Here is a 19,196-nt window from a genome sequence, read left to right on the forward strand (position 1 = left end):
GAGAGATACAGCAGAGATTTTTCTTGTGTCAGCATTATTGGCTCTATGCAGTCTAGCTTGCAGAGAGCAGTGTGCCTGTTTTCACTGAGATTTTTCTATCCTTTTCTTCTTAGGACAATGTAGATCAGACTTCAGCTCATGGTCGGCGGGATCTGGTGGAGCCAGGTTTCCAGGAACCATCTAATCGCATGTCCCTAAATCACCAAGGTAAGGAATGATGAGTGGGAATCAGTCTCCTTGAAGGAAAAGTGGTGAATATGAAGAGAAAGTTTTGGGTCCATTTTGCATTTTTTCCGTTTGATTTATGAAATTAAGCTCTGGGTGGTTGGAGTAGAAGAACTAAATTGGAGATGTGGGGTTTTTCATCAGAACTGTGCTGTGAGATGTGGATGAATTTGGCTAAGCACCTGCTTAGAATTTGAAGTCTAGTAGGTCTTGTAGCTCAAGCTTAGTTTACTGGCCTGAGCAGAAGGAATGTTCTGTTTTTACAGGAGTGCTGAAATTTAATTCAGCATTTGCTGTGTTTGGAAAAAACAAAAAAAAACATTAGAAACTTCAGACACCTTAAAAAAAGAAAAAAAAAAAAAAGATATTTACTGTCTGTCATTGGGGGGGGGGGGGGGGATGGGACTATTAAGCTCACCTCCAGTTTTTGGCTTAGAAATAATGAATAATGGAAAGTGCTGTTTTAGTCAGTGAGCAATCTTATCTTTAGGGTTCCTGATGGCTTAACTTGGAATCAAGACCTTGAACCTCATCTTATAAAAGTAGACTGTGAGAGTAAATATGGCTGCTGCTTGTGCAGTCTGAATAGATATTGAAAAGGCAGGTAACATTGTGTTTTGATGACCAAGTATGAGCTTTGTAGCCTAACATCTTCCTAGCAGGGTAATACTTTTCAGATCTTTCTGTTCCTCTAGCAGTGTACAATACTGAATGGATCCACATGGGGTCACCTGGAGTATGGCTCTGCTTGCACTGAATGGAGTCAAATGTCTGTGCAAAATGGTCCAAACTGATTTCCAAAGTACATATCTTCACACAGAATGCTTTTAATGAAGGATACTGGTAGTTAAAGGCCTAAGTCAGGACATAGCTGTTATTCCCAATAGTTTCTGAAGTTAATTTTTCTGTTTGTTTTTAGTGTATACACTTGTAATTCATACCTGACCACCTTGATCAGTCAGCACAGCAGATTTGCCAGTTTCTTTTGAACATTAACTTACAGCCCTTTGCTTTCTACTCAGGCAGTTTTGGTACAAGCACTTACAATTCTGAACCAGACCCTGCTTTCCACAGCCTATAAAAATGGTGATTAGCTTCCTCTGAGGCATCTGAATCTTTTCTACACAAACTGGAAAAAGAGCATGCAAGTGGAGACTGAGATATCCCTGCCAACTGTCCCTGCATGAATAAGCTCTTTCTTGTGAAGGGTATTTCAAGTACGTGTTTCCTGCTGAATCATTCTTTTACTCAAGCAGATGCTGATTTGGTTGCAGAGAATGCTTTACATAAAGCAGAGAGTCTTAAAATACTCAGGTTTTATGTAAAATAAATGTTGGAAGTTGAGTGCAGATGGAATTATATTTTTTAAATGAATAGGTTAGTAGCTGTTTATGTATAGAAAAGCTAATAACATACTTTTTTTTTTTTATCTATAACCATTATGTAGTCTTCACTTTCCATTAATTATGCAAGTAAGTATAATAAAGATATTAAACACAGGTAACAGGAACTAGGATTTCTTACCTATACTCTTTTATACCTATACTATATTTCTTACCAAAAGCTACTTCACAAATAAAAACAAAACTTCATCTAGTGGAACAGTATTAACATTCAGTGAAGTAAAGAAGCAGATACACTTCAGCTACTGACTAAAAGCTGCAAGAAGTCCATCAGGACTTTTTGTCCACCAGAGAAAGTCCAACAGCCACTATTTAACAGTTAATAGGTAGCAAGTCAAGTATTTACTAAGCAATCACTCAGTAGGTGTAGTGAATACTAGAGCATGGAGAGGAAAAATGTCTCAACTGTGGTGTTTCCTGAGGAATTAAGGAAAGAGGCATGGAAGAGGGCAGAATGATTATTTACCATCTTTAAACCCACAGAGATGAAGGGCAAGTAAAAGCATGCTTGGTGGGAGAGGGAAACAGTCATTTAATTTTTTCCCAAGGAATGTGGAGATGGAGCCTACTTAGCCATATCTCAGTTCTGTAAAACTTCTAGTACTTGCATATCCTTCATATTTCACATTGACTGGGATGCTTGCAGCATTCATGCTCTGTCTAGTAGCACAGGACCAAGATGGAAACTGTCAAGGTTATTTTAGTTTGAACTCTTGCATTCAGAGTTCAGAACACTGAGGTAGTGTTCTGGAGTCCTTATTAGAGCCCATCAGCTCCAGTACTCATTGCCACTGCCCTATCCTGCCTATCCTTTCTCTCCAAGCATCTGGTAGCTCAGCCTTGGTTGAGTGCACCCACGATTGGGTGCCACAGGAGTTGTTCTTCAATGTGCTTTGTTAGCAAGATGAAGTTACTTAATTGATATTCCTGTGCTAGCTAGCAGCAGCCTTGCCGTATGGAATATGATAGCAAAATACAACATACTACAGAAAACTGGAAAAACAACTACATTTGTTTACCCTTAGACTTCAGGGGGTGAGATTAACCTGCATTGCTGTGCCACTGCTGTTTCTCTTCTCACTTAGTACTTCTGTGCTTTTCTTCATCAAGGCGTTTCAGAGCTCATATTTCTGTTTGGTTTTCTAACAAGCAGTAATTTATGCCAACTCCAGTCCCAGCACTGAAGTTTATGGGCAGCACCTTTTATTAATACTTGACGTACTTTGACATACTGTACCTAATTATAATTCAGGATTTTGAAGTTAGGCATAAATAAGATGCATTCTGTCACCTGAACTTTTAATTGAAGTATTAATCATGCAGTTCTAGTGCTTTCTTTATTTTTTCTTGTAGAGATGATTGTCAGTATCTGTACAAATGCATTTTGCCATGGGTCTGCAGTGAAAGATTCATCTTCCTTTTACTTCTGCATTTGTTCTCTTAGTAGCTGTTTCATCTGTTGTTGGACTTGATGGTTTTGGTCCCAGGAGTTCCCAGAGAGAGCTGAGCTGAATGCTGCCATGCCTCTGGCTTTGGCAGCAGTGAGATGAGTTGCTAGAGTCAACAGTCAGCTCACCCTTTGGTCTTTCTCAGCTGCCTGTGATAGAAATCTTGCCTACAGCAAGATGGTGAGCATGTTGCAATTGGTCAGTGTTACCCTTAGCTTCTACTTGATAGGGAGCTTCTGCAGAGGGGATTCCAGTCAGTGATGGTGGAATCTACCATCTACTGTGGGTGTAGATGAAGTAGTATGATGCTTAAGGTTTAACCTAGGGAAATGATCTTGCATAGGTCTCTTTCTCCAGCATTACTATTATTACTTGCTTTAAATGTGTTGCCTCTTGCACCTGTCTGGGGATAGACATGTGAAATTGAGGTGGTTTGGTTATTAGTTTTGTAGCTAAATGATGTGTTCAGTAAATACCAGTGCTACCTCTGATATGCTTCAGTTATGGGATCCCACTAGGATGAATCAGTTATTTGGTGCATCAGAACTAACCCATGTTTTTGCAGAATCCAGCTGGAACTGAATGGAAAATGTAGAATGAAATACAGATAGTTTGTTTGTATTACAGACAATACCAAAAGCTGCCAGACATTCATGAATTCTCATGTATTGTATAAACCTTGTTGTCATTGTCCAGCCTTAGAAAAAAACACCATTAGTGCCAAAAGGATTTACACTAACTACCATTACACTCAGAACTGAGCTCCCGCTTCCTGCCTTGCTCATTACAGTACTTTTGTCTTGTTTTACAGAAGGCTTCTATTGTATTTTGTGATGAATCTTGTTAGCACAGTTACTAGGAGGGCACCCATAATAGCTGTGTGGAAGTTTAACTTCCCTAATTATATTAGTTCCCAAACCTATGAACTCACAAAGTTGAAGCAATTTAAAATATGAAGACAAAGTAGGTTGTTTTTTTAAATACAAATAACTTCAGAGTTCTGCATCAAGCTACAGGATGACAGAATAGACTTGCTGATGGAGTGTCAGGAAAACTCTGCGTATACAAAAGCTGCTAATGATGATTGAGTGGAATCAATGAAATGGGAAGGAAGATTAAGAACAGTTTAAAATGTTTGCGTGTTCCCAGAAACATATTTGCATGTGACAGATAGATTTCCTTTTATTTTTCATTAACTAGGGGATTAACTGTTGCTTTCCTAAATAGGCAGTAAGAAAAAGGGAGAAAAGGACTGTACATTAACTTGTAAGATTTTAAATAAGTGTCAAGATATTTAAAATTGAATGTATTCTGCTGAAGCTACCTGGTATGAGTTTGGATTAAAATGTACTCAGATATCCCAGTTATTCTTTTATGGAGTAGTCTGGTAATGGAAGGACCCCTCTATCTGGGTTGCACAGTACATAGTGTGATATCCTTTAGGTGCCCTTGTTCATTAGATGTTCTACAAGTGAGATTTTTAAAGCAAGTGTAAAATGAGTATTACAGTATTATAAATGCATGCTTGCTATTCATGTTGATTGTCAAAGTAAATTTTAAGCTATTTTTTATTGTGATTTATGGGGAAAAAGAAAATGTAAAGTTTTTACATAAACAATGATCTTGATGTGTTAGAGAAAAGAGTTTCTAGGGCAGAGTACTTAGTTGCACTGTGGGAGCTGGGCTGAGGAGTTGGGCTCCCTACTCAAGGCTGTCCATAACACCATCCCTAGGTACTGAAGCTGCGTAGGTTTTATGGTGATTAAGTCCTTTTGCTAGATGTACTCATGCAGATGTACTTGAAAATAAGTTGGCATAATACTAGGATAAGCATGAAGTATGCCTGTGATATCTCTAAGAAGATGCCCACAAGGGTTATAATTTATTCAATAGTGTCCCCCTCTTATTAAAAGGTTTTTTTTTTGTCCTAATCTCTAAGGGATGTGTATTGCCTGCTACCACTCAAGCGGAGCTAAGACTGTATGTTGGAGTGGTTGTACTTCTGCGTCCTTGGGCCAGCTTTCAGCTGGGGTAATGCAGGGGATTGGTGCACAGGTATCCTCTTCTCATGCAGGATGGAGGAGCGTGCTTCTGGGCATCTTGTGGAAAACTGTGGTAGTGTGTGCTCCAGCTATTGCAGTGCAGTGAAACATGAGGTGAGGTGGTCAGGAAGGGGCCAGGGTGCTGCTAGGTGCATGGATGCATTACTCCGTACAGGAACCTGTTCTGCTGGCAGGAGGCAAATGCTCTAACAATGTATTTGTTGACTGTTGGCATGCTTTCCCAGAGGTCTGTCAGCTCAGAGAGGTGATGTCATTGCCATCACAAATAGCTCCTGTGTTCCTCCAGTTGTGCTGCAGGGCTGGCTGCCTGCCGAGCGCTCGTCTGCTGGTAGACTGATGCAAGGCCAGGCTGGCTGCTGAGGGAATGGGTAACAGTACCTTGCACAAGCTGGCAGGCGTCCGGAGAACAGCTATTGGGAAGTTTCCTTTTTTCATCTGGCTATCTGGTCTGTCTGTTCCAGTCTCCCAAGCAGTAATAGTTCATCAGAAGTCTTCATTGTGTTAAGAAGTTGCTTTTGCGGCTGATGGTCAAAATTGAGCAAGGTTAAGTTCCATTGTCAGCGTGGAATATTGACTGAGGAAGAGGTCTTGCAGGTTGTAAAGTTTGAGCCTTAGAAGCCAGCAGTCTGCTTCAGTGATGGGCAGGAAATCACGACAACTGGTATCCATGTGAAACAGTGCTGCTCTTCAGCTGGTAGCGTAGAGCTCCAACTGATGTATCCAGTTGGAAGTGATATGCTTGAGGAAACTTAGATATGAGCTGGAAAGCAAGGTCTCAAGATCTGCTTCTGATGAGGCACTTCTCCCATGCACTTGGGCTGAGCTCATTTCTTGAGCTCTCATCTCATGGTTGTGGGTTTTTTGTTTGGTTTATTTTTGAGTAAATAAGCCCCAAATCCTACTGTTAGTGTGCTCTCTCCTGTGTAAATCTATGTTCTTAACTACTTACGTCATCCTTTCTCTAAGCAGATTACTAAAGTAGCCAAGCACAATAGATTTCAATATTTTTTATTGTTTTATATGCTGATGTATTTACTATCCAGCAGGTATGGGGAGACTTTCAGATTCAAGTTGTCCTCTGCTTCCTAGGTGGCTTATTTCTTCCATTTGAGTTAATGGTCTATAATTGAGCTGAGTGATTTGAAATGCCCTCTTCTAATTTAATCAGTGTAAGTTAACTGTAAAACCTTGAGATGAGCTCATATGTTTTCTAGAATAATTTTATTGCCTTTATTTATGCTCATGTTTTCTTTTGTAATCTGACTAAATTTGTGCTGTCAAGACATTGAGAGAAGAAGGTTGGGAAGGTAATACTAGCAGGAAGGGCTCTTTTGGTAACATGGGGATGATGTTTTTAATGTGGCTGAGCTGAATTCTTGCCAGTGCTACTCTACCATCTTCCTGTATGTCTGTGGGTTCTGCTTATTTTTTCCCTCTTACGAGGTGTCTTTAAGTGTATTTTGCTTTACATAAGAACTTCTTGAACCCTTTACTGAAGATGTCGTAGCCAAATGTCAAAACATGTCTGTGGGCACTTAAATTGTCTCAGCATAATGAACTTTCCAGCTAGGAAAAATGATTTTTTTAGTTAGACTAGTTGTTAATCACACCGTAACAAAAGCAGTTATTTAGGAAAAACAGCATCTCTCTGGTATTGTAATAACTTCAAATTCTAACACTGTATCCAAAATCAAATCTGAAGCTTCAAAACTGATTTGACATGTAAAGGGTAGGGATATGTTTGAAGATGGAAACAATCTGTATCACTGCTGCTATACTGCCTGTTAAAATACACTGCTTAAAAACAATTTTTATTTATTTATTTATTTTTTTTCGGGAGTATAAGTATCTCTAATTTTGAAATAAAAGAACAGTGTGACTCTGCAAGATCAGCATTAATAGAGGAAGAGCTGCCATTCAGTATTTTGTTGCATAGAAAACTCAAGGGTGCTGATCTGGTTTCATCACTGCTGAATTTGAGTCTGAAATATAGATACTCTCTTCATTGGGGTATGAATAAATGCAGATAAATTGCATTCAAATTCAAGGTACGTGCAACATTTGAAATTACCAAAGAGAGAGGTGTTTTCTTTTTTAAATCTCTGCCTACTTTAGTGAAGTCATTATGCAGAGCTCAGTGCCTCTGTGCTGTCATACAGCTCCGTTCCCACTGTCCTGCGAAACTTGTTTCTAAGGACATCCTAAAAGTGGCGTGGCAAAGTGAAGAAAGTTGTTATGCTAGAAACTTCTTTCTCCCTAAGTTCTTGAAACCAGCTGGACAAGAAGCCTTTTAACACCCTTAGTCCACTATTACAATTTAGCAATTCTGGGACTAGATATCTTTTTTTTTTTCCCCAGAATAAAATCCATTTAACTTCTTCAGATAAAGACCTGAGTTACTTCCACCCCCATTTAAAGAACACTGAACTGATTTGTGTTCTGCCTCTGATCAGCCATCTACCTTTGATCTCTCTGGTGATGGCAGATAATTTCTAATAGCTGACACAGTGCAGCCCTTTTGTCTGCAAACAGTGTTGTGAGATGTGTATTCAGTTTTTAGGTTTTTATTTTCCCTGACCTTTAAGGTTGTATTTTTGGTCTCTATCAAAGTGCTGAGAGGGTGGGGAACAGGAAGTGCAGCTCTTTATTTCCTTCCATTGTTTGTCCTAACGATAAAGTGTCTCAATATTTGGTTTCTGTCTCTTATTTCCAGTGCCTCAGGTGAAGCAAAATATACATTAATTTCTCTTTTTATGAGCTTCATTTTCTAAGCAAGGCTTTTATCTCGTGAATGAATACAGAAATTCACTTTGCTCCCCCTAAAATAAGCAAATCTATATATAAAATCAAGCAATGTTTAAGTCACTACAATTTTCAGGGTTAAGAAACAGAATGAGGGGGGAAGGTAAGACTTGTTTGCAAGAGGGAAATGGGGAATATTTGAGACATGGCAGTTCTCTCAGCAAAGGCTTCAGAATTCCTTATGATTCAGCAGCTTACTGGGCTTCCTTTTTACTTGTTTGCAGGTCTAAGTTAGAGAAGGAATTACAAGTGCTAAACAAAAGTTGGCATGGTACTTGAAAATAAAAAGGGCTTTAAGATTTGACACAATTACATTAAATTTAGGATAAGCAGTCTGAACAAACAGAACTAGTTTAAGATTTCATTTTCTGTATAGTAGGATAAATTGCGGGAACTTATGTACTAGAACGTGGGAATGATAAAATTAAGGCAGAACACATCTTGTAGCTGAGAAGAAAATGCTCAATTTAAGTTAAAGCTTTAAACAACATCTTTCTTAAAGGTTCTTAAAGATTTCAAAGACATTGGTTCTGCCAGATGACTGTGTATCTGGGGAGTGCAGATTTCCAGGTTTTTCCAGCATGGGAATGTATTTCCTCTAGCTGATTCAAACAAGTTACATTGGAATGTGTTCATGGTCTGTATCAGCAATTATAACTCTACTCCTTTATGTCAAGATGAGTATATACTGCGGTCAACTCAAGAAAATGGATGTCGCTAAAATACCTGGCTAATTTTTTTGTTGTTGTTGAGTGAACGTGAAAGCAGACTTTCATACTGGCAAAGATGTGTTTATTTAAGTACCAAATGATTTTCTGTGTTTAAGAAAATGTTTCCAAGTTCACGACTGAAGTCAGACTTAAGATAGCAAGAACTGTGTAAAATGACATACGTTCTGATGACAGCAATGTGCTGGTAAGACCTCTATGTCTATACATCCTTATTGGATGAGAGCAGTACTTGCTGGTGTTGACTGCTGGGCAAGGAGCTAGAAGTGCTTGTTCAACAAATTTCCTCTTACATGGGATGAAACAAATCACTCTAGCAAAATGAGGATATTGTTGTTGCAAAATTTCTGTCAAGTATGTGGTTGAGATGTGCTTCATAGGGTGCGTGCTGTTTTCACAGATGAATTCTTGTTTTGTTTATGGCATTAAGCTGGGAACCAGTCCTGGAGAGACATAATCAAAACTGAAGTGTTTCCACTGTAACTCTTCTGAGTCATGTATGCCTTTCCATGGAAAACCTCCTGGCCTCAATGACTATTTTGAAGATCAACAATATTATTTTGAGGCTTGGATATTATGTACATTGCTCTGAAAGTAGCGTCTCCCATTTATTTCCACGGAAACTACAGCAGGTACAAAAAAAAAAATACAGTAATGCTATTTGATAGAGCAAATTCTCAGCTACAAACACCGTTTTTTAACATTGTCATCTCAGTTAGGTATGCGTTTGCTCCAACAATGAGTGAGAGTCTGCCTGCCATGTTTGTGTAAAATAAATAACCCTCAAAATAAATAAATAAAAATAAAAAACCTAAGCTGGCATGGGTGTCCAGAACATAGCTTGTCTTTCTTTCATATAACTGTGACCACTGCAAAATTCACCACCTGCTACTTTACTGTGTTCACATCCACTATTTGGTCTCCAGAAGCATTCAGGAAGCTTTGATGAATGTCAGTGGGTGCCACTTCTGTATGGAATAATTCAGAGACATACTTCTGCTTCATACATATCAGACTCTGTCAGACTGCCCCTCGGATGCTGTCGGTCACATGGCAACAAAATGTAATGGAATGTTGGTGGAAAGGTTCAGCTTCTACTGCCATGCCACCTACACCCACCTCTGATGTCATGGACCAACATGATCAAACAGGAGGTGTTTCAGAGCTGCCTTCATACACAGAATGTCATGTAGAAGTCTACGTGGAAATATAAAGACAGTTTAGTCTTGTCCTAAATGGTATATTTGCTGTAGTGGATAGAGCTTCACTCTTTGGTAGGGAAGAAAGCAAACTGTCTCATTCCCAGTGCAGAATATTGTTTCTGTCATTAATAAGGGCTTGGAAAGAACACATAACACATGAGCATGAGTGAGATTGTATTTTATTATATAGGGGAAAGCATAGACTGTTAATTTGATGTGATGCATTGCCATCCTATGGAGTAACTTGTTTGTATGCGGTATATGACTTGGAAGCGGTGAAAGCTGATGCAGATTTAAGTGCTGTAAATGTGCTTTTTAAGGAGGATTGAAGGTATATATTTCTGAACTCGCAGTAGGGATGTGAATTAAGCTGAAGGCTAGTTGAAGCTTTCTCTGTGTACGTGTGGGGGGTATGAAATCAAGGTTGGGAGTCATGAGCAGCCTTGCAAACTGACCTTGGAATGTTTACTGAAAAGGAAGAAAAAAAGTAGGCATAAATGTGGGATGAGATAAGGGAAAACCACTTGAGGCATAAAGCGTGGTGAAAAGCCATGGAGTTTCTTTAAGATGATTTTAGCATTTAGCTGGAGTGTAACTATTGAATGAGATATAATTCATTTTCATTACTGTAGGAGCCAACATGTCTACTAATACAGTATTTATGTTTGTAGTAATATCTTTCCACCATTGTGTATCTTTGTAAACCTTCTGTTTAAAAAAACAGCCAAACAAAGCAAAACAAAAAGCCTCTCAACTCTCTCTCTGTATGGCAATAGTGCATAGCAGTTGGGGCCAGGCTACATGTCTCCTGCTGCGCTAGGCTGGTGAAACATAGAACAGAGAGATCTCTCACTGAAGAACAAGTTCAGAGATGAATTTGGCAGATTGTTGGCTCCAAGGCAAATTGAGACTGTTGTGGAGAAATTTGTTAAAGACGCTGCTTGGGTGAAAGCCTCCATTCTTACAGTGGCTGTTTGAGCAGGAGCACTTTGTGATTGCAGCACTGATGACTTTTGCCTGCGAAAAGCTGTCCTTTCAAGTAAGCTGCTCACAGACCATTTGCATTCCCCAGGGTCTTGTGTCTCCCAGAGGTTTGGTGGTACAGCTGGTAATGGAAAAAAAAATAAAACAAAACCACTTTTTCTGAAGGAAGTTTATTCTGATGTAACAAGTGAAATTAAATGCTGCAGTAGAAGCATTTGTAGACATTCATATTGGGCTAGAAATACAAATAATTTAGCACGAAAAAATAGTTTATGTGAGTTTGTTCTCAGTGAATGTGGAAATGAGCACCTGTTCATGTGTTTCAGGTAAACAAAGAGCCCTCTACTGAGTGAATTCGAGAGGTTTAACTTTGAGTACTGCATGTGTCCTAGGCCCAGCCTGAAATCAGTCCTGATGTTGTTACCACACAAATGCAGAAGGCAGTTCATCCCTCAGTGTTAGATTCATTGTGAGCACAAATCTGATGTGGAAGGGGCAAAGGAAAAATGTTTTAGTGCTCTTATTTGAATACTTCTTTGGTGGCTTCAAGTACATGAGGTGAAAGAGGTTTTTAGTGGCCTGAGTTAAATACCTTTTAAATAGGCTTGGAAAGAACTGAATCTCAAACTTCTATGTGTATAACATTGTCATTATAGGTTTGCAATCCATGTACAGCATTTTATAATTATGGTAGGTCTTTGTATACGGAAAGATGCTGCTGTATAGCAGACTTACATTTTTTTTTCACTGACCTGATACAAATGCTGTTGAGAACTATATGTTGAGTGCCTGCCCAAAAAACATCAGTCAAAACATGTGATGTGCCTTGTCCAGGTTATTTTGGTATGCTCTTTTTTGAGGGCCTGTGGGAAGGCAGAGTGGTCTAGCACAACCTCAGTTTGGGGCAGGAGTATCAGCAGAAGATGGGGAGACAAAATGGGGCCTGTTGTTAGAGGGGATGCTGTAGAAGGTATTGTGTTAGCAAAGAGAAAACAAGTAATTGGCTGTCATTGACAAAGAACCATGGTGGAACAGAAGATGATAAGAATCTGAGTTTTACTTGACTCAAGTACAGAAGGAGTGCTGCCCTTCAGCCCATGCAAGGTAAATTGCAAAATGAGTTCCTAGAGATTGTGGAGGAAGCTTGGATGGAGAGTCTGCAGTGGGGGGCTGTTGAAGATGGAGAAAGCTATGAAGCTACACTTTTTGTGGTGCAGAAGCACTTATAAATGTCTTTTTTCAAACTCTGTTGGGAGTTTCATCCATTTTATGATCTTCGTTTTGAACTCATAGTTGTTATAAGCACGTCAGAAAACTGAAACAAACTTCATTTGCTTTTTCTTCCTAAAACTTTATAATGCTAGTAGATAACTGTATATTTTGATGTAGCTTTGCCAGTGCTGTGGTTAATGCTTTACGTTGTGTATTTGCCAAATAAGATGACAGACTCCTTGCATTTTTGTTTTGCTTTGTTTTGAATGTAGATGATCTGCAGGTTCATTAAGGATCTAACAGAAAATTGTACATCATCAGTGGAAACACGTTATTGCTGCAAAGAAAATTGTTCTGATGATATTGCAGTGTTTTGCATTATTTATGGTGCCTTTAGCTTTGAAAAATCATCTTGTGGTATTAAATCTGTTCCAAAATGAATTAGGACAGTATCCTGTGATTTCTTTATCATTTATTACGCAAACATAATAAGCTCCCTTCCCCCCCACCCCCCTTTTTTTTTAAGCTCATGTGATGAAAGAGTGAAAAAAGGATAAACTTCCTGGTTTGATAAACAAGGAGAAATCTGTAGAAGAACTATTGTAATTCGATAACAGTTGTGCAGGAATATTTATCCCCAGAGTATAGCATTGTAGCAATAAACCTCAGTCATCACTGTCTTCGAACTTACCTGACTGTGATAAGCACTAGAGTATTTATTTCTGCCTTTATGTAAACACAGCGCTGCAAGTGGTTCATGACAGCACTTCAGGATGGCGAGCTGCGTCATGTGAGGATACTTGAGAAATGCATAATTTCCAAGCAGCTGACATTCTTGCATTCGGGATGCAGAAGATTGCAGCACTTTTCCTAAAGCCAAGAAATTTCAAGGGAAGATTAATCTAAATTTGTTAATTGACTTAAATCTCTTTTTGCCTGTTAAAATGGATAAGCTTCTGTCACACTAATGATGCTTTTAGCTAATAAAAAATATATATAAAAACACAGCAAACTTAAAGTGGGGTAAAAGAAAACGTAAGAAACCAAAATATAAGATGGAAGATCCAGCTATATTTGTAGTTCTTGACAGCAAGAAGTTTCTTAAGTAATCAAAGTGTTTAAGGTGCTATTGACCAAAGCAATTAGTATGTAATTTCATTAATGAAGTTAGGATGCCAGTTACAACATTTGAGTCTTTGTGTCCAAATCAAGATTGTGGGCAGTTTGCGATATGCACAGAGTGAGGCTGGAAGCCACGCACAATTATGGTATGCTATAGCACCACTGTCTGAGTGGATTTGTTACTGCACAAGGGCATGTTTTAATACTGACTGTGTGTCTTGTTAGCGCCTCCTGGGAGGTATCTGTTGCTTGCAAGCTTACATACGCAAGTACATTTTTATAAGCTTGCATATTTGTAAGTTTGTATTTTAAAAAGGCATCACAGGACTGCTAATTTTTTGAGTTTGTCTTTGCGATTCAGTTCTGAGCTTGCTCTTACTTATGTAAAACGAAACACCCAAGTTATACTTTCTGCATGGGTTTTCATGGTTTGTGCTCACATGGTTAAAAAAATCCCAGAGAGCTCAGGCCTACTTACATAGTCCTTCCGAAATCCCAAGTGCTGCAGGTGAAGAGTTTTTAACCCAGGAATGGCAAGTGGATGATGTGCCTTGTGAACACAGCAAGATGTGCAGGTGGATAGCTTGTAACCTCGTGAATAACCATTAAAATATTCTTCAGTAGATAATGGTGAGTATTAGAGACTTGGTAGAAGAAAAAAACACATCAGAGAGTGAACCTAGGGTCTGTGACGAGGTCCAAATACAGGTCTCCCTCCAAGGCGCTGTGGCAGCACTGTTTGGCTGCAGGTTTCTTCATTCAGGTGACCGAAGCAATAGCAGCTTGCTACTTGGACGATGATGGGTATTGCTGCTGTAGCAATTAACTTGCTGCTGCTGTTAGAAAACCATCAGAGGAAGCTCAGCAGACCACCAAGACTTTACAGCTCTATGGTTACACATTTTGCCTACCTTAAGCTCTGTCCTGTTCATGCATGGCCTCTTTTTAGGCCTTGGTCTCCAGTTTGTGGGCATGTCCTTGGTGGATGAACCAGTTTTTACTGACTTTCTGGGCTTTGTTTCACATGTGAAACACAGTGAGGTGAACAGGGTTTCTCACTTCTGGCCAGTGCTGATGCATCTAGGGTCTTGGGTCCTGTGTCATGAAGCTGCCTCTGGCTAACAGGGCATGGTTGCTGTTGGAGTGGATAAAATGGAGGATGCCTTGTGGAAAGGGATCATTTATTAACAGAACACAGGCAAGAGAAAATACATGTTCTCTGTCCAGTTAGCAGTATTGTTTTGTGGGTGTGCATGGAGGTAGGCCCAGGTCTTTGCCCAGAGCTCTGTGAAACGGGACAGGGTGGAGAACATCAGACTGGGCCTTAGTAATCACATGATATCCTGACTATTGAACTGGGAATGTGAGTGCCTTGTAAAATTGAGCGTATGGGTCTACTAAGGTCAACGAGCATAACTGGCCACTGGGGACTGAGTCATATGGAGCTATGGTGGGTTTTCTCTGTAGTGTTTCTGTGACTTTTGCTTTTGGGTTAACCTGATCTAACTTACTAACTAACTAACTGGTGCAGCTTGCCTGCAGGTTGTGAAACAATGAAGGACCAAGTTTTTTAGTAGCTGATTTAAAAAGAAAACTTGATTTGGTGTGTCTAGAATTCTGTGATTCTGGAAGAAGCAAATAGCATCTCTTTTTCTTGGGCCTAATATATTGGTAAATTGATTGCTTTTGCATCATGGCTGGTCTCAGATGACTGACTGCAAACAATTGATATCAGAATGGTAGTGTGTGGTTATGTAGTGTGGCATAAAAGTAGGGAGATTTTTGGACAGTTGAGGAAACTTCTTTGCTGTTCTGTGTAATCCCAGTGTCTCTGTTTTTTTCTTGTCAGCACTGTTTTTGTGTGTGTTATTCATTTTCATTGAAATGTTTCTGGCCTCCATTTATATTTAAAATAAAAATAAAACTAGTAAGTTCTCTGATGGAAGTTCTTGAGACCAGGGGGAAAGGTGCCATTTGGCAATGCCCATTCCCCTTTCCAAGCCCAGCTCCCACATCCTGGCTTGGGGTGCATGCGGCAGTGTCTCCAGGCAGCCATTTGGGATGCGAATGCAGCAATATGCTGTGCCATCTGCGAATCTGCGCGACAGGGCTGTGGTGTTCCCTTCTAAAGCAGCAGAGAGGTTCATGCTTTATTACAGTTATAATTCTGAAATTATCCACCCCTGTTGCCTGGCTGCTTCTACTGGCAGAGCCAGAGGAGAGCTCCTTGTTTTGCACCTGAGAGGGCTGCTTGGTTTGCAGACACTTGAGCTAGACTGATGGAAAGAAAGAGGCTGAAACAGGCTTCTGACCCAACGGCAAGGTATCCATGTGCACGTGTAGTTAGATGAATACCCTCAAAATACTCATTGTCCATAGAGGACAAAGAAATGTAAGAGAAGCTGATAGGAGGTTATGCTGAAGAAACAAGAGAATATCTGACAGCAGCCTCCCTTGTCTATAATAAAGTGATGTTAACATAGCGAAGCTCACTCACTCTTACTTCAGTTGCAAATTCAGAGAGTCACCAATTAGAGGCTCTTGGGAGACTTTTTTGATGTTGAAATTACGAATGACACTCCTGCAGCTCAGTCTCTTGTAGATAATTTACTGAAATTACAGCTGCAGTTAATAGTAAACTATTAAAGCAGCTGGTGAAAGAACCCAAAATTACCCCAGCATTAAAAAACTGTACTTTTTCATGACTTCAGTTCTGTTAACTGAACTCTGACTTGAAGTACCTTAAAATATGATGTATTCCTGTTGTCTGTATTGCTGATATGTGGATCACAGCTAGGTAACTATTATGCTCTGAAAAAGCAGTCTTTAATTAACCCAGAGGAATAGCTGATTCATTAATTGCCACGTGCAATTTCTGGAACTTGCGTTACATCCTTTTCAAAGTGCTCTCTAAGCCAGCAATAAAACTCTTCCAAGGAAATCCTAAAAACTTGTGGTTCAAAGAGCGAAAGAGCAAAAGTTTGATTATCTGGCATGAGGAGGTAGCTCCCTGATTTAATGATGATGACATTCCAGTCTTGGCTCTCAGGCTCTGACCCTGCATGAAGGGATGCACTAGTGGAACACCCAGCTTATATCACATGGAAGCTTTGCTCAGCTTGCAGCGTGGTACTGCTGAAGCAAAATGATGGTGATGCTCCAGGCACATGGCTCCTGTCCCCAGCCTGCCCTGCAGCCCTGAGTGGGGTATTTGGGGATCCAGCTTTGGGTAACTAGCAGCACTGTATGAGGCTACGTGTCCCTTTCTTGGCAGGGTGGCAGTGACTAATCCTGGCAAGAGTATTTATATCAGGTTGTAAGTAGTGTTCAGCTGGGATTATACGACTAGGCATTACGACATTAATCAGGGAGAGAGCATAGATTCCCTGAAGGAAAGCTATAGATGCTTCGACTGCGTTTTTGGCTTTTCTTTAAGGGTTTAGGACTTGCAAGACATGTGGTCGCTCTTCTCATCTGTCTCAATTTTTAACTACTTTTTGAACTCTGTCTTATCTGTTGGAATGTTATTTATTTGTGTGTATTTGAGTTGTGCTCTTTTTTTTTTTTTTCTGAGACGAGTAATAAGGAAAAGATATCTAAAACAAGTGTCACAAATAGAAATACGTACATGAGGAAATGGTGGAGTAAACTTGAAAAAACAACCATTTTCATTCATGCAGGCATAAGGAGAACACACTATTTTTAAAATGTTTCTTTGGTTTCCTCAGTGTAAAAATATGCAGTATTAATAAACATTCAAGTAAACCTGGCCTTTGCTGTGTCAAATTGCAGCTCTCGCCGATAAAGGATATCCTCTTAAACTTGCTCACCCGTAAATATGACTTTCTAATGTAAGATGCAGTCTGCCAAGTGTTTACTGTGTGGCCAGCAGACAGTATTTCAATTCATCAATCTGTTGCATCCGGTGTTGTGCTTCCTGAGTTTGGACTGGAAGTACCTTGTAACAGGTCAGTAGGTTAATGTTGTTTTCCCCTTTTTCTAAAAAGCCGAACTGGACTTTCTGTTAATTTTTGTGTGGCCTACTCAGCCTAGCAGCAGTTCTGCTGCTCTGTTGGTCATTCAGCTGTGTTCTTCGGAAGGATAACTGACAGCCTTCTTACAGTCGTGACTTTGGAATGCAACAACAGCTCTCTTTCCTGATTTTGCAATAGAGATGATACTCCAAGACTGAGGTATCCAATTCACCTTACCAGTAAGATGATGGGATATGAGCAGAGGATCCCTGAGTTAGTTGTTCAGTAGATCTGATTGTCTCATGCACTCATTCACTTGCTCTCTTTAATTTTTTATTCCACCTGTTTATGGAAAAGGTTATGACATGATCATGACTTAAGTTTCACAGTTGCCTCTGTGTCTCCTCTGTGGTCTGCACACCCCATGATGTATGAAGGTTTTCTCTGATGGAACCTCTGTATTCTTCTGTAGGGCTTCCTGAGGTCTCTTCCAGCTCCAGGTTTGGCCTTTGGAAGTAGCACCCTGCAGTGTCTTGTGTAGTACTCACAGGAGTCACTTCTCTTGTCAGTGTTATTTTCTATCCCCTGTGTAACTGAAGCATATTGGGTGTTAGTTTATCCTGTCTTTACAAGCTCAACCAAATGCATACTTTCCATTTAAGGGATATCTCAGACTTTAACAAGAATGCTAAAATCAGGTGATACAGTAAAATGGCTCAGGGAAACCACTGAAACTAACATTCATAGAAGAAAACTGCAGATATTACCAGTCTCTTGAAAATTAATCATGACTGGATTTTGTAACCATCCCAGGAATGATAATTTCCCAGAGGTCCACTTGACTTCAGACTGCTTTAAGTGATCTGTTTACTCACTATTTACTATACAGCATTGCTTCTGCAAACATGGGCTGTGCAAAGAACGTTTTGAAAGGCTGGCAGTTGCTGCCGACAGCTCTGCCATCAGTGGCTGCTGGGACCAGGGTGTGGTACATCTGCTGACCAGAAGTTGGTCATTCCTACTTCCTGCACAGTTACACTGAATCAGCTGGCGCATATATTTGGCGTTTGGTTCAAATTTTGATCTTGTGCTTTTTTTAAATATGTATAAAATATATACATATATATATATAGAATATATAACTCTTTTTATCTTCCCTCTTGTAATTGTAATAAAGCTTATAGGTGTGTGTATGGTCACTGCACTGAGTGCTGTAGATGTTTTCTTAGTTTTCTGTAGGTTACTCTGCCTTATAACGAAGTATCAGTACTTCAGCAGATGTGACTTAGAACCAAGTGAGGTCTCAAATTGTTATCAGAGGAGACTCAGGTTGAATGTTAGGAAAAATTTCTTCAGAAGAGTGGTAAGGCATTGGAACAGGCTGCACAGGGAGGTGGTGTCACCGTCTTAGGAAGGTCTTCAAGAAACATTTAGATGTTATACTGAGGGACATGGTTTAGTGGGGAAATATTGGTGGTAGGTGGACGGTTGGGCTGGATGATCTTGGAGATCTTTTCCAACCTTGGTGATTTTGTGATTATTTTCTTCTGTAGGATACCTGTAACTAGTTGTTCCTGTTACTCATTAATGCTTTGATTTTGACAAATACCCTTCATATGCACCTAATTCCTGTAGTTGTTACCTAGCAACATTAATTTTGTTCAATTTAGTTTGTCTTTTGTGTCAAGAAGTTTTTAAAGCATGTTGTAAGAACATTACTGGAGTTTAACCATAAACCTTTAGTAAGATGTTTATAAAGTAAATTCTCCCCCCACCACCACTAATTAACATGCCTGCATTTTGCGTTAACATTTCCAGACTTTTTGGCAAGAATTGAATTAGATGCACATGGGATTTATAAAAATTACCTGGAGAACACTGGAGTGGTTACAAATTCCCTGTTGATTTCTCTGTTTGGTGTTTCAGTGAGCTCAAGGATTGCAGATGCCTGTCTCACTGTCATGCTCATTTACAGACCATCATCACTGCTTCGTTCACATCTTTCCATGGCATGATCTGTTTAGTATTTGGGA

General features: G+C 39.7%; 1 protein-coding gene across 5 annotated transcripts in view; it reads left to right on the forward strand.

Moving 5' to 3' along the window:
* GRB10 (growth factor receptor bound protein 10) overlaps positions 1 to 19,196 on the forward strand; it is a 134,074-nt gene that overhangs the window by 54,366 nt on the left and 60,512 nt on the right. For 4 of the 5 annotated variants that reach the window (XR_004306091.1, XM_032442452.1, XM_032442451.1 and 1 more), the window contains exon 4: positions 114 to 207. Coding sequence is in view for 3 of the 5 variants with exons in the window: in XM_032442452.1 (XP_032298343.1) it covers positions 114 to 207 (94 nt within the window). In the remaining 2 variants the exon portion in view is untranslated. Of the gene's footprint in view, positions 1 to 113; positions 208 to 17,361; positions 17,383 to 19,196 lie in introns of those variants that run through there. The other variant, XM_032442453.1, reaches the window with a different exon arrangement.

Source organism: Coturnix japonica, chromosome 2 (assembly GCF_001577835.2).
Source record: "Coturnix japonica isolate 7356 chromosome 2, Coturnix japonica 2.1, whole genome shotgun sequence".
Lineage (NCBI taxonomy): Eukaryota > Metazoa > Chordata > Aves > Galliformes > Phasianidae > Coturnix > Coturnix japonica.